The sequence below is a fragment of the Argentina silus genome (assembly GCF_951799395.1).
Source record: "Argentina silus genome assembly, chromosome: 15".
Taxonomy (NCBI): Eukaryota; Metazoa; Chordata; class Actinopteri; order Argentiniformes; family Argentinidae; genus Argentina; species Argentina silus.
This window is the reverse complement of record NC_139669.1, coordinates 1,247,454-1,259,546: the sequence shown is the minus strand read 5'-3', so window position 1 is coordinate 1,259,546 and position 12,093 is coordinate 1,247,454. Positions and strand designations below refer to the sequence as shown.

General features: G+C 44.2%; 1 protein-coding gene across 1 annotated transcript; it reads left to right on the top strand.

The window, feature by feature from the left end:
* Positions 1-13: 13 nt before the first annotated feature.
* arr3b (arrestin 3b, retinal (X-arrestin)) lies at positions 14-11,775 on the top strand (the record flags this gene model as incomplete). Its single annotated transcript, XM_083686852.1, has 17 exons — positions 14-43; positions 1,017-1,119; positions 2,052-2,137; positions 2,646-2,710; positions 8,579-8,609; positions 8,906-8,966; positions 9,056-9,100; positions 9,300-9,496; positions 9,758-9,817; positions 10,157-10,233; positions 10,375-10,510; positions 10,658-10,742; positions 10,860-10,932; positions 11,076-11,213; positions 11,349-11,432; positions 11,565-11,588; positions 11,706-11,775. 17 exons carry the CDS (start codon positions 14-16, stop codon positions 11,773-11,775), a joined length of 1,365 nt encoding a protein of 454 aa, XP_083542978.1.
* Positions 11,776-12,093: the final 318 nt, after the last annotated feature.

The following is a 12,093-nucleotide window of genomic DNA, read 5'->3' as shown; positions in this document are numbered from 1 at the left end:
TCTGTCCGACAAGATGACCCACGGTGAGGGTGAAAGGTCGGAGGTGACACGGCCAGGGCAGGGCACACACACACAGTCTGTTTCAGACACCTGTGTCATGGCACCATGAGATGCTCCCAATCAGGAGGTCTCCTTCTGCGGCCCTCCTGAGTGCTTAGAGCTTTCTCAGCATCCTCATCTTCATTAGTAAGGCCATTACAGAATGAAAGCAACCCTTTTGCGATGTCAGCCAGTCCTTCCTGGGTCCTGCTGGGTTAGACATCCTGTTACAGTGGAGGCGTGGAGTGAAAAGCCCTCCTGTGGGTGTTTGTATGGGCCCGGAACTACAGTTGCTTCCTCCTGGTGAATCCTGGCCTACCTTGTTCAGCAAGTCATCCTGCAGGGAGTTTGTCTCTCAGTGTCTGTGTTCAAGCTGACGTAGTCGATTGTGGAGGAGAGGGAGAGAGGAAAAGATAGAGAGAGAAAGAGAAAGAGAGAGAGAGAGAGAGAGAGAGAGAGAGAGAGAGAGAGAGATAGAGAGAGGTGCGGTGGAGCATGAAGTCTACCACCCCTGGGGCAGTACCAGTAATGGTGCCTTCAGCTTCAAACACAGGCCTCCTGCTGTCCCTCAGATAAAAGCCCCGCATGCAAACAACACAAGAAAGAAGAACCGAGAAGAGGCAGCAAACTGACGCCGCTGCACACAGCTTGTGGTGGAGACCCAGCAGATGGAACGCACAACGCAACACTGAGGCAGGCGTGCAACAGAAACCAGACAAATTCAAATGATTTCCCAGTTGTTTTGCCATATAAGGGAACGGGAACACCCTAAAGGAAACTTCAGCTGATGGCTGCAGTTCTCTCCCCAGTCTCTCTCTCTCTCTCTCTTTTTCTCTCTCTCTCTCTCCCTCCCTCTCTCTCTTGTCAGTTGTAGATTCCGGAGGGTGGGTGTCTGGGTAGGGGGTAATCCAGGGGTCCCAGTCCTGTGTGTGTGAGTGTGTGCTGGGAGCGTCCCGTCTCCCTGATGTGGTGTCCAGTATCTCTCCAGAGTGCGGTCAGAGCCTGAGGGGGTGCAGAGGATCAGAGGACTGCCCCGTTACAGCGTGGGGCAGACAGAGGAAGTGACTCGCCGCTCCAGATGTGAGTAAAAAGGAAGAGAGAGAAAGAGAGAGAAAAAACACACAGACGCAGCGGGGAGAATTCCTGCGAGTGACTTCACTTCATCACTGGTGTGTACATCCAAACCTCGCCAGCAAGCAGCTCTTCCCTGAGCCCACCCCTCCTCCCAGCCCACCTCCTCCTCCCTTTAATCCCAAACATAAAACACAGCCCTGCACATTCAGGTGGGACTGCTTGGCTCAGCCTCTGTTTCTCACTCCTGCTCTCTCGTCTTCCTCTCCAGTGTTTTTTTCCACTGTGCTGGCTTGCTATTTTCCCTTGCTATTTTCTCTCTCTCTCTCACTCCTCCCCCACCCTTTCTCCTTTGTCACTTTCCCTAACTTCCCTTTCTCTCACTCCTCTCTCTCTCTCTCTCTCAGCAGAAAAGCAGCCTCCATATGGATATAATCTTCCCCCACTTTCAGAGGCTTATTTTTGTCCTCAAAACAACGCCCCTCTCCCCTCCTCCTGCCTCTATTATTCCACAGTGTGTAACTCAGAGTCTGTGGGCAGCTGTTTGGCGCTGGCTTGGCTGTGCAGCCTCTTACTACTCAGCAAAAATCCATTGCCCACCAGCCACCCCCACCACAGCCCCCCCCCCACCACAGCCCCCCCCCCACCACAGCCCCCGTAACAAACACAAACAAGCAGCATAAGTACAACCCCATTCTGTAATCCACCCACTCGCCCCTATTTATTACGCAGACCCAACACCATGTTCCAAAAGCCATAAACTAGGCATTTGTTTTTGTTCCACACATGCACACACACACACACACACACACACACACACACACACACACACACACACACGCACGCATGTACGCACGCACACACACAGCATGCCCCCAGCACCAAACCTTAACTGCCCCTGATGTGAGCACTTTTCCCAACTCTGTTATTTAGTTTAACAGATGTGGGAGGGTCAGATAAGGGTGCTGGTTTTGTACACAGACCCCCTGTCAACCCCTACAGACTCTCTAGCGCCGCCTGCTGGCAGGTTTAGTTTGGGAAGTGACTTTTGAATCAATGTACATATTGTTTCAAACCAAGTTCAATCTTTTTATAATCTTCTGTTTTGTGCTGTTAAATGTTTTTCACTCATATGTGGAGATAAAAAAATAAGAAAGCCATAGGCCTGCTTTTCTATGTGTCTACGTAGAGACACTATGGTGTGGCCAGTCTGTGAGTCTACTGTGTATTATTGTCAGTCTACTGTCTGTGCCAATCCATCCAATTACACAGGCTCCCATGTTTATGCAAACAGTAGATTACAGGAATCTCAGGCAATCTTGCCCTCTTTCTGGTAACTACCGACTTCTCTCTCTTTCTAACCCTAACCCTAACCCTAACCCTAACCCTAACCACTTAATCAGTGGTACCTAAGCAGATAGATAGAAAAAGGGAAGATAGAAAAAGAAAGAAAGAAATGGCATAACTGCTACCAACCCATGCCTGTGTCAAGGGCTGACATTAACTGTATTATCTTGTGTTAATGTGTGTGACAGTGGAAGCCAGGGGGCGCTCTTCCCAGTGCCTACTCGTCTCCCTCCTTCATATGCATCGCACCTGGGTCCGCTCATCATACCAAAACGTTACGGAAGCCATGACTTCTATTATGTGGCAGGTCACAGGATTAGTCATCACGTAGGCCTGATTGCCAGTGATGCCCATGGAGTCTTGGCACTGTGTTAGAGTGCATAGTGTATCTGAACAGTTCATTGACCCATCTGACCCCACAGCTTGTTGCTGATGAGGCTTTTATAACACCTATTTAGCTAATCTCAAAAGCCTAACCAACAGCCTGGTCCAGCAGAGGGACTTCTGTTATCATGGTCCAGGTCCACCTATAAATAGTGGTCAGGGTCCCTCGTGAAAGCTAAATTGGTGAGAGCTTAAGGAGATTAGATGAAGACAGACATAACAAGCACCTGTTGCTGACACTGGCGTAACTGGAAAGCAAACCACAAGCGTTCAGGTAATACATTTAATTCACCTGAGAAGTAGGTTGGCCATCCCTGGTCCAGTTCTTAACTTGTTTAGGACCTATCTAACTGGCCAGGAGTATTTTGTTGCCCTTGGCGACCACACCTTGAAAAAGAAAATCACTTGTGGAGTCCCTCAAGGTTCCATTTTAGGGCCCATCCTCTTCCGTCTGTACATGTTAGTCCTTGGCAGTGTCATCAGAAAGCACAATATTAAATGCTTCAGTTATGTAGATGACACCCAGCTGTACATTTCTGTATCACCCAACAATTTCAGTTTGATTGATTCCTTGGTGTAATGCATTGTGGACATACATGTGTGGATGTCACAGAACTTCCCCCAGCTCACCCAAGATAAGACAGAGGTACAAGTCATCGGAGCAAAAGCTGAAAGGGAGGAACTGTCTGTATAAAGATACTAGCACTAAACAACAAGCACCAGACTAAAAACCTAGGTGTCATCACTGACTCAGATCTTAAAGGCCCACACTAGCCAGTTTTGCTTCCTGGCTTTTCTTGAAAAAAATACTCAAAGAACTGAAGCACTGAGTGGTGACATTAGTCATTCACAGAGCTATTTAGCAAAGTAACACCAGATATGGCTAAGAGCCATTCTCAATAAAATGTGTCGAAAGATGTTTGACTCAGTCGCAAAAAAGCCAGTGAAGGTGGCTCGGAGGGTTTCATTTGCCTCTTAACCTTTCCAAAGCCCCGGACCAAGAGGCACGGGGAGGCAGCTTTCAGTTTTAATGCCTCCAGCCTCTGGATCAGCCTACCAGAGAACCTGAGGGGGGCTGAAACTGTTGAGATTTTTAAGAGAGATCTTAAAACATACCTTTTTAACCTTTTTTTATTGAGTGCGTTTAATAGTCCTTTAGTTTTTCTGTCTTGTATTGTATATTTTTGTATGATTTTATGGTCTTGTATATATCTATATCCTCGTCTTCCTGGTCTTTTAGTCATTCAGCCAATCAGTTCTTTTAGTTCATTCTTTTATTACCTTTGAGGTTTTAGTTGACCAAGCATTAGTCTCTACTGTCCTCCCGTTATTTTACTTTTTGAACCTCCATTGCCGCTATATTTCTATTCTCTATGTTTTGTTTCGTTCTCTTCTTAATTTGTATTGTCTTGCCTGCCCTTATTTATTTATTCTTTTCTGTGAAGCGAATTGTGTTACCTCCATGAAATGCACTACATAAATAAACTTTGATTTGATTTAATTTGACCTTTATGAATCTCATTTTGTACTGCATGTCACTGTACAATGTGTTACTTTATTTCCATCTTTATTCACCAGCACAATCAAGCAATAACAATAAAAACAGTTCACTAAACATATTTGATTTCATTATTGGCCTATGAGACCCATCCTGTGACTGCATCCCAGTTCGCTCATTCATTGCCGTCCCCAAGGCTGGACTAAGCCCTTATAAGCCCATTAGGGAAGGGAATGTGATGTGCAAGAGAAGACGATTTCAGCTGTGCTCACAGAAGCTCAGGTTTTCCTTGAGAAGTCGAGGCTCAAGTTGTGAGAAGATCAAGTACATAAGAGGCTTATCCATAGGATGCAGCGGCCCTGCTGTATGACTCAAGCACCCCTGCCACCTCATGCGCACACAGTAAGCCTGACAATGTCTGTCACCGCTATAGAGTGAACAAGAGGGAATATATTCTCATATCAATATGTCAATATATAAATAAAGCATATACCTATTTGCATTATCAGTCCCTCAGCAGACCTTGGGGTGTATGTAGATTTGTGCGGTTGAGGAAGTGCTGGTTCCTCTTACACAGAAGCACAGAAGCAGCTATTGTCTGTTCTGCCTCGTCTCTGGTCAGCGGAGCGCTGCGATGCTCTTTCAGAACGACTGTACGACGTATAAGAGTCCGAGATGTGACTGGCAACAACTTTATATGGCTGGCCACGTTAAACACATACTCACTCAATGGGGGAAATATCATCTGTGTTCACCTGGCGCCCCTAAATCCTAAAGTCACAAATACTGTAAACAATGTGGAACCGCAACCTCTTAGATTGGTTGTGTTTAAAATTGTGGTGGGGGAATTTTGATTTTCGTTCTGGTTTATTTTTAGACTTGGATAACCATCATGTGTGATCATACAGAATGTGTGGAATGTTAGTATATTACATGATTGTACTATATGATATTGTTACTTGTATGTATCTCAGGTGATCATCAAAGGATGAATAGGTGGCAACTTTACAAATGTAATATGTTCACACTGTTTTGTGCCGACCTCACATTTGCATAATATGTCTTCTGCTCTCTAGGTCAGATAGTGGAGCACATGTGACAGGTGTTAAGCATGTTTACCATACAGGTGTTTCCTGGAGAGAGTCTTTTTACAAAGACAATTGTCTCAAAGTACTTTACAATAAGAACAATACTAACAACAATAAATATAATACAAACAATATTAACTAACACCGAACCATACACCCCCAAAAAGCAAGCCAAGGAAAAACTTCCACAAGGGTTTTGGAATCTGGCTCGAAGATCAACGTTCTTCTAGAATCAACATTCTAATGTTGCGTGGTCATGGAGATTAAATTCACCATGGAGAGATAATAACACCAGGGGTCTAAGTAGTGCAGATGGTCAGTGTCAGGAGCTAGTTGCACCAGTTTTGTGTAAGATCAAGCTTCGACTAGTAATAACTTAAGTGTTTGCTAAATTCAGATTTACACATTACTAAATTCAAAAGAGTTGCATAGATAGTTCTAACCTAGAGCTTAGTAATTACTAAATGACCCTCTTATCACGTGCAGATAGACAGTGATCCTTGCTGGTGGACCCTGATAGCATGAAGAACCATTCCTGTCAACTGGCCACTTCACATTTCACTGCATAGCAGTGAAACTGGACAGCCAACTGGACAAATTGACGAACCATCGGTCATCTCGGCAACCAGAAACACCGAAATCCAATGTTAACCCCTCTCAGGCTCTGTCAATCCCCCGTCTAACCACATGGACCTTAGCTCGAGGAAGGGAATTCCCTGAGTGTTGACTCTCAGTAAACATACATATGATTTTATCTGCTCATATCTTTGATAACCTTTTGCGAGGGATGTCCAATATCTACAGTATGCCTCTAAGAAGTCAAACAACACCTGTACAAATTAATCCACCAATGTGTGCAGTTAACATGCAGTATACTCAGCTTGAGAGAACATGGTCCCTTCAAAACACTGGTCAGAGATCTGTATGTGATTGGATCATGTTTAAATGTAAGGATTAATGGCCCCTAGAGGTTCATAAGAGCTTAAATCAAATGAAATCAAATCACACAGACAGATACAGACAGGCATGTGGCCTGTATCCCACACATGCCATGTGAATAAGGGAGGGAAAGAGAGAGAGAGAGAGAGAGAGAGAGAGAGAGAGAGACTGTTTTAGTGTCCTGTTTTAGTCTCCACAGACTCCACAGTGCTAAGAACAATAATGGATGGGCCAAAAATGGACCCAAGCGGAATATCTCTGCCAGAGGTGGAGACTGACAAGGGACAATACATTGTTATTACATTTGATGAAATCCAACCAACTGTCCCTTTTCTGGCACAAAACCATCAAAAACAACATACTACTCACATTACGTCACACATTCTGCTTATTTTGAAACACATTGCAGGTCCCCAAAAAAGCAGTGAACTAATGAATTGATGGGATTGTGTCTAAAAGCAGCAGTCTAAAACAGGGCTGGTAAGCCGAGGGGAGGGTTGTGTAGCAGGTATAAAGGAGGAGGACGGCAGTTGGTGGACGCTCACACAGACCAAAGTGTCGACAGCAGATTAAAGGTAGTACGCCAGACGCTATCAATCAACGCTTATCATCACCCTGAGGACCAGGTAAGTGGCTTCAAGCCCTTTCCTGACCCACGGCACACCGGCAGACCAACTCCTCTTTCTCTCGCTGGACAGTGGTGACTAGCACAGCGACTCTTGTGGTCATAGAATTAGACGTGTGTCTGAACTGTTCAGTTTGATCTAACAATTGAATACTGTAAAGCTCAAAATGGACTTCTAGGCAATGAGCACAATCTCCATTGTGCTGCATTTGTGAGTAATGATAGGCACCTTACGAACATGACAGGTTTACTTAATGTTATTCAATTCATATGACACCTGTCTAGACAATGGCTGGGAATGGCTGATTAGAGGACAAAGCATTGTAAAGCTAATTGATTAGCTACTGTATGCTATCTATGCTATGCTATCTTAGACCCTGTGAATGGATAAAGTTTTGTCTATTTTTGACAGCTTTACTTGAAGCTGGTAGTTGCTTTAACACAATGTCATAGTTCCTTCAAACGTTCCCACAAAACCCATCTTTTTAAATTTGCTTTAACTGTCTAGTACCTTTCCCCCTGCCTTGGTCTATTAGTACCTGACTTTTTTTTTTTTGCTGTCTGAGATTTTAGTTTTTATTGCTTTATTTCTTTTTATTATTGATTGTCTTCTCCTTGAATGTGTCTTTGAGTGCTGAGAACAGCGCTATATAAAATAAATGTATAATTATTATTATTATTATTATTATTATTATTGTTATAGCTCCTCTGTTTTACTAAAGTGTACTATAATCACCCCCTCCTGGTTTAAAACCCCCTGTTTTCTGTCTCCGTGCAGTTACCCTCGGCTAATTCCCTACAGACATGACAAAGTGAGTAGCCTTTCAAATGCCATCCACCATCTGCAACGGCTAACTAGTTCAAATGCACAATTATACAGATGCTATTTTAATACAGCCAATTGCAATTGGTTGATTTATTTAACCTTTATTAAAGTCAATTCGGGATGTCTGTTGAGTTTTCCAAGTGAAGAATTTTTGAAATGTCTCTTTTCACTTGAACTGGACGTTTCAATTCTGATTATATTGAATGAGATGTACCACCATGTTCAGATGTGGACAAATTAGCAGGATACACATCAAAGCCTAGAACATAGAGAGATGCTCAGTTACGGGCATGTCATGACCTCCTGTGAGGAAGGTCACACCTTTGATGCCTTTGGCTTTCCCAGGATATCGATAAATCCTGATTAGGACGGATCTGGGGAAGAGCAGTTTAGAGGGGAAAGGTCACTCCTAATCACTCTGAGCAAGGAGCAAGGAGGAAATCAATGAATAGCACTGTGATATACAGCCTATACTTGATGATGGATAAACTGCTGAAGGGATTTAGACTGTGATTAAAAACAAAATGACGTACAGTTAAATAGATAGGATGATGCTGTGAAATACATTTAAAAGGTGGTGACAAGAAATCAACCTCACAGAAGTCCTTCTGAAGTCACCTTAGTTTGTTTTGGGGGGGGGGGGGGGGGGTAGGGGGCGAGGGGGGGGGGGGCAACAACTGATATCTAGGTTGCCAGTACAGTGAGTGAGTTGTGTGTGACAGGATCTAATCCCCTGGCTCTTCTCATCCCTCTCTCTACAGGATATTCAGGAAGACCAGCAAAAGGGGCGCGGTAAGCGGCTATGGTCAAGGCCTGTTTCTATGCCCTTCTCCTAGCACAGCGTACAGCTCAGTGGGATTACTCAGACTGCATCACCTAAGACCTCAGGCAAATCTGGATTGATCCCAACATGGATTAATCTAAGCAGGGACTCTTACACCAATCCATTCCCATTAAGATCAATGTGGGAAAGTGTACAGGCGTAAACACACTGCAGGGGAAGGGAGAGGGAATGGGATGCAGCATAAGACCAGGCATATTCACATGGATAGGGGGTAGTAACCATTTGCTCTCTCCCTCTATCCCAGATTTCCCTCTACCTGGGGAAGAGAGACTTTGTGGACCACATTGACACTGTTGAAATTATCGGTGAGTAATAAAGCTATGGACAATGTGTGGATGTGCTAAATATACCTCTATTCCAGCGGCTCACATTGTCTGTGTTTTCTCATTGGCAGATGGGGTGATTAAAGTGGACCCCACTAATCTTGATGGCAGGAAAGGTAACCTCAATTTGATGTCATTGCCAAGTAAATGCTTACTGAACCAGGACGCATGCAAACTGTAGAGGTCAACCAAACCTAAACATACAGTAGTCAAGACACACACCGATGCACAAGGGCAATCTCTATTCAATCTCTATTCAATCTCTATTCAATCTCTATTCAATCTCTATTCAATCTCTATTCAATCTCTTTGCAGTTTTTGTGTCTCTATGCTGCGCCTTCCGCTACGGTAGCGACGACCTGGATGTGATGGGCCTGTCCTTCAGGAAAGACATCTGGGCGAGCCGGGTGCAGATCTATCCTCCTCCAGCGAGCCAAAAAACCGTCAACACGGCCATGCAAGATGCCCTTTTGAAGAAATGTGGAGACCAAACTTATCCCTTCACTTTCAGTGTGAGTCAGGATTGCTCTCCGTATTCCTATATCCCTTGGTGTCTGCCTCTACACCTCCTCCACTATCTCTGTAGAGCTGAGCACTTTTCTCCACATTGTTCACATGTTTACAACTGTACAACTCTTTCTCCATCACTCATATCTAGTGTTGTGTTATGAATATGATCAAAACCGCTTCACGCAATGGAAATTCCTGATTGCCAGACAGTCTATTAGGTTCTATCTGTTAACACTCCATCATTCCTTATCCGTCTCTTTCAGCTTCCAAGAAATCTGCCCTGCTCCGTCTCCCTGCAGCCTGCACCAGGAGATGTCGGCAAGGTACTACTGTATGACTCTCTCTCTCTCTCTCCCTCTCTCTCTCTCTCTGTCTCTCTCTCTCTCTCTCTCTCTCTCTCTCTCTCTCTTTCTCTCTCTCTCTCTCTCTCTTTCTCTCTCTCTCTTTCTCTCTTTCTCTCTGTCTCTCTCTCTCTCTTTCTCTCTCTCTCTTTCTCTCTTTCTCTCTGTCTCTCTCTCTGTCTCTCACTCTCTCTCTCTCTCTCTCTCACTCTCTCTCTCTCTCTCTCTCTCTCTCCCTCTCTCTCCCTCTCTCTCTCTCTCTCTCTCTCCCTCTCTCTCCCTCTCTCTCTCATGTTAAATACTACTTTTCTACCCTTGTAGGCGTGTGGTGTCGACTTTGAGGTAAAAGGCTACGTTGCCAATGAGGCAAACAATGTTGATGAGAAGATTTCAAAGAAGTAAGCATAAATACTTAAACTCATACATTACCAAACAACAACTGTCAGCTCTTAGAACTATTTAGCACATTTTTCTTGTTTACGTAATCTGAATAATATGGATCTGATTGATCTTCCTTCACTCTTACTCTCCCATCGCAGGGACACTTGCCGCCTGATCATTCGTAAGGTCCAGTTTGCCCCAGAACAAAATGCTGCTGGACCCAAGGCTGAAGTATGCAAGCAGTTCATGACGACAGACAAATCAATTAACATGGAGGCCTCCATAGAGAAGGAGGTACGCTTGGAGCTTACCTATTCAATAGTACTGACTTTTATTTTAGTAAACAAAGGAGACATACCAAGTTGTATACTAGTTTGCTATTACTGGATCATATATGACCTGTTGGTTTTAACATGAGCACTTTAATTGTGTGACTTTCAGCATTATTACCATGGAGATCCCATCCCTGTCAAAGTAAAAATCAACAATGAAACCGCCAAAGTGGTCAAGACGATCAAGATCACAGGTGAGCAGAGAGAGAAAGTGATGAAGTGTTCAATTTCAGTGTTCAAGTTCAACTCAAATGTGTTTATCATGTATTCAAAGTCATGATTCTTACATTCTGATATCTATTTTTGAACAGTTGAACAGACCACAAATGTGGTGCTCTACTCAAATGACAAATATGCCAAAATTGTCCTGGATGAGGAGTTTGGGTGAGACAAGAAGGCCTTCATCCCACACAACTAGTCACACAAACCAACATTGAAGTACCACAACAATGCAGTACATTTGGATTTTCACCGTGAATACTGAATGGTGAATCACAACTTCCTTTCTATTTGACTGTCATGCACAGGGAGGAAGTAGATGCCAACTCCAGTTTTGAGAAGGTGCTGAACGTCACCCCACTGCTAATCAACAACAAAGAGAAGCGTGGTCTCGCTGTGGACGGACGCTTAAAGCACGAGGACACAAACCTGGCGTCCACCACACTGTAAGTCAACCGCACTCACGCGCTGAACTCTGGCACGTTTTCCATCCTCTTATTATGTGGGTGATGGTAATAATCCTGAACTGGATCATCCTCTTAGCATGGATTAAACTCATAAACCGCTCCTGTCCTCTCCAGGAGGTGTGATGGCTTGACTAACGACATGCTGGGAATCCTGGTCTCGTACAAAGTCAAGGTCAACCTCATGATCTCCGGCGGAGGGTACGGCACAGTTCCACAGACACATTATGACACATCACACATTATCACACTGTTTTTTGCATTATCATTTTCACACAATAAACAAATTGTGCAATAATTAATATAGGCCTATTATTTTCTTTCTGCCTGCAGCCTTTTGGGTGGGCTAACAGCCAGGTAGGAGAACATGCGTTGATAATGTTGATCACATGAATATATGTCAGAGTGCCATTTATGGGGTAGGAATACGGTAATGTTTCCTTCTGACAAATCGACGTTTTTGGTTTTCCACAGTGATGTCACCGTAGAACTCCCCTTCATACTGATGTCCCCCAAACCTGCAGGTGAGTTTCGTGAGAACTAAAGGGACACAGACTAGTTAAAGTCTAAGTGCAGAGTGGTGAGTCTCTGGCAAATTATTGTTGAAATTTTACTCAGAACTTAGAAAAGGACACAGAAAGAACAGGGAAGTAGAGTTCTAAAAGAGAACATATTGTAGCGAACGGCGGGGCAGAGCAGCTTGCCTTAAGCGGGTATCGAACTCGCAACCTTCCGCTTACAAACCGGCCGCGCTAGCCACAACACCAAGAGAGTTAACTCACTTGGCGGAGCTGCTAACGGGCCTTACACAGGGTCGTTACAATATCATCCTCAGCGTCCAATCTAATTCTAATCCATGTCT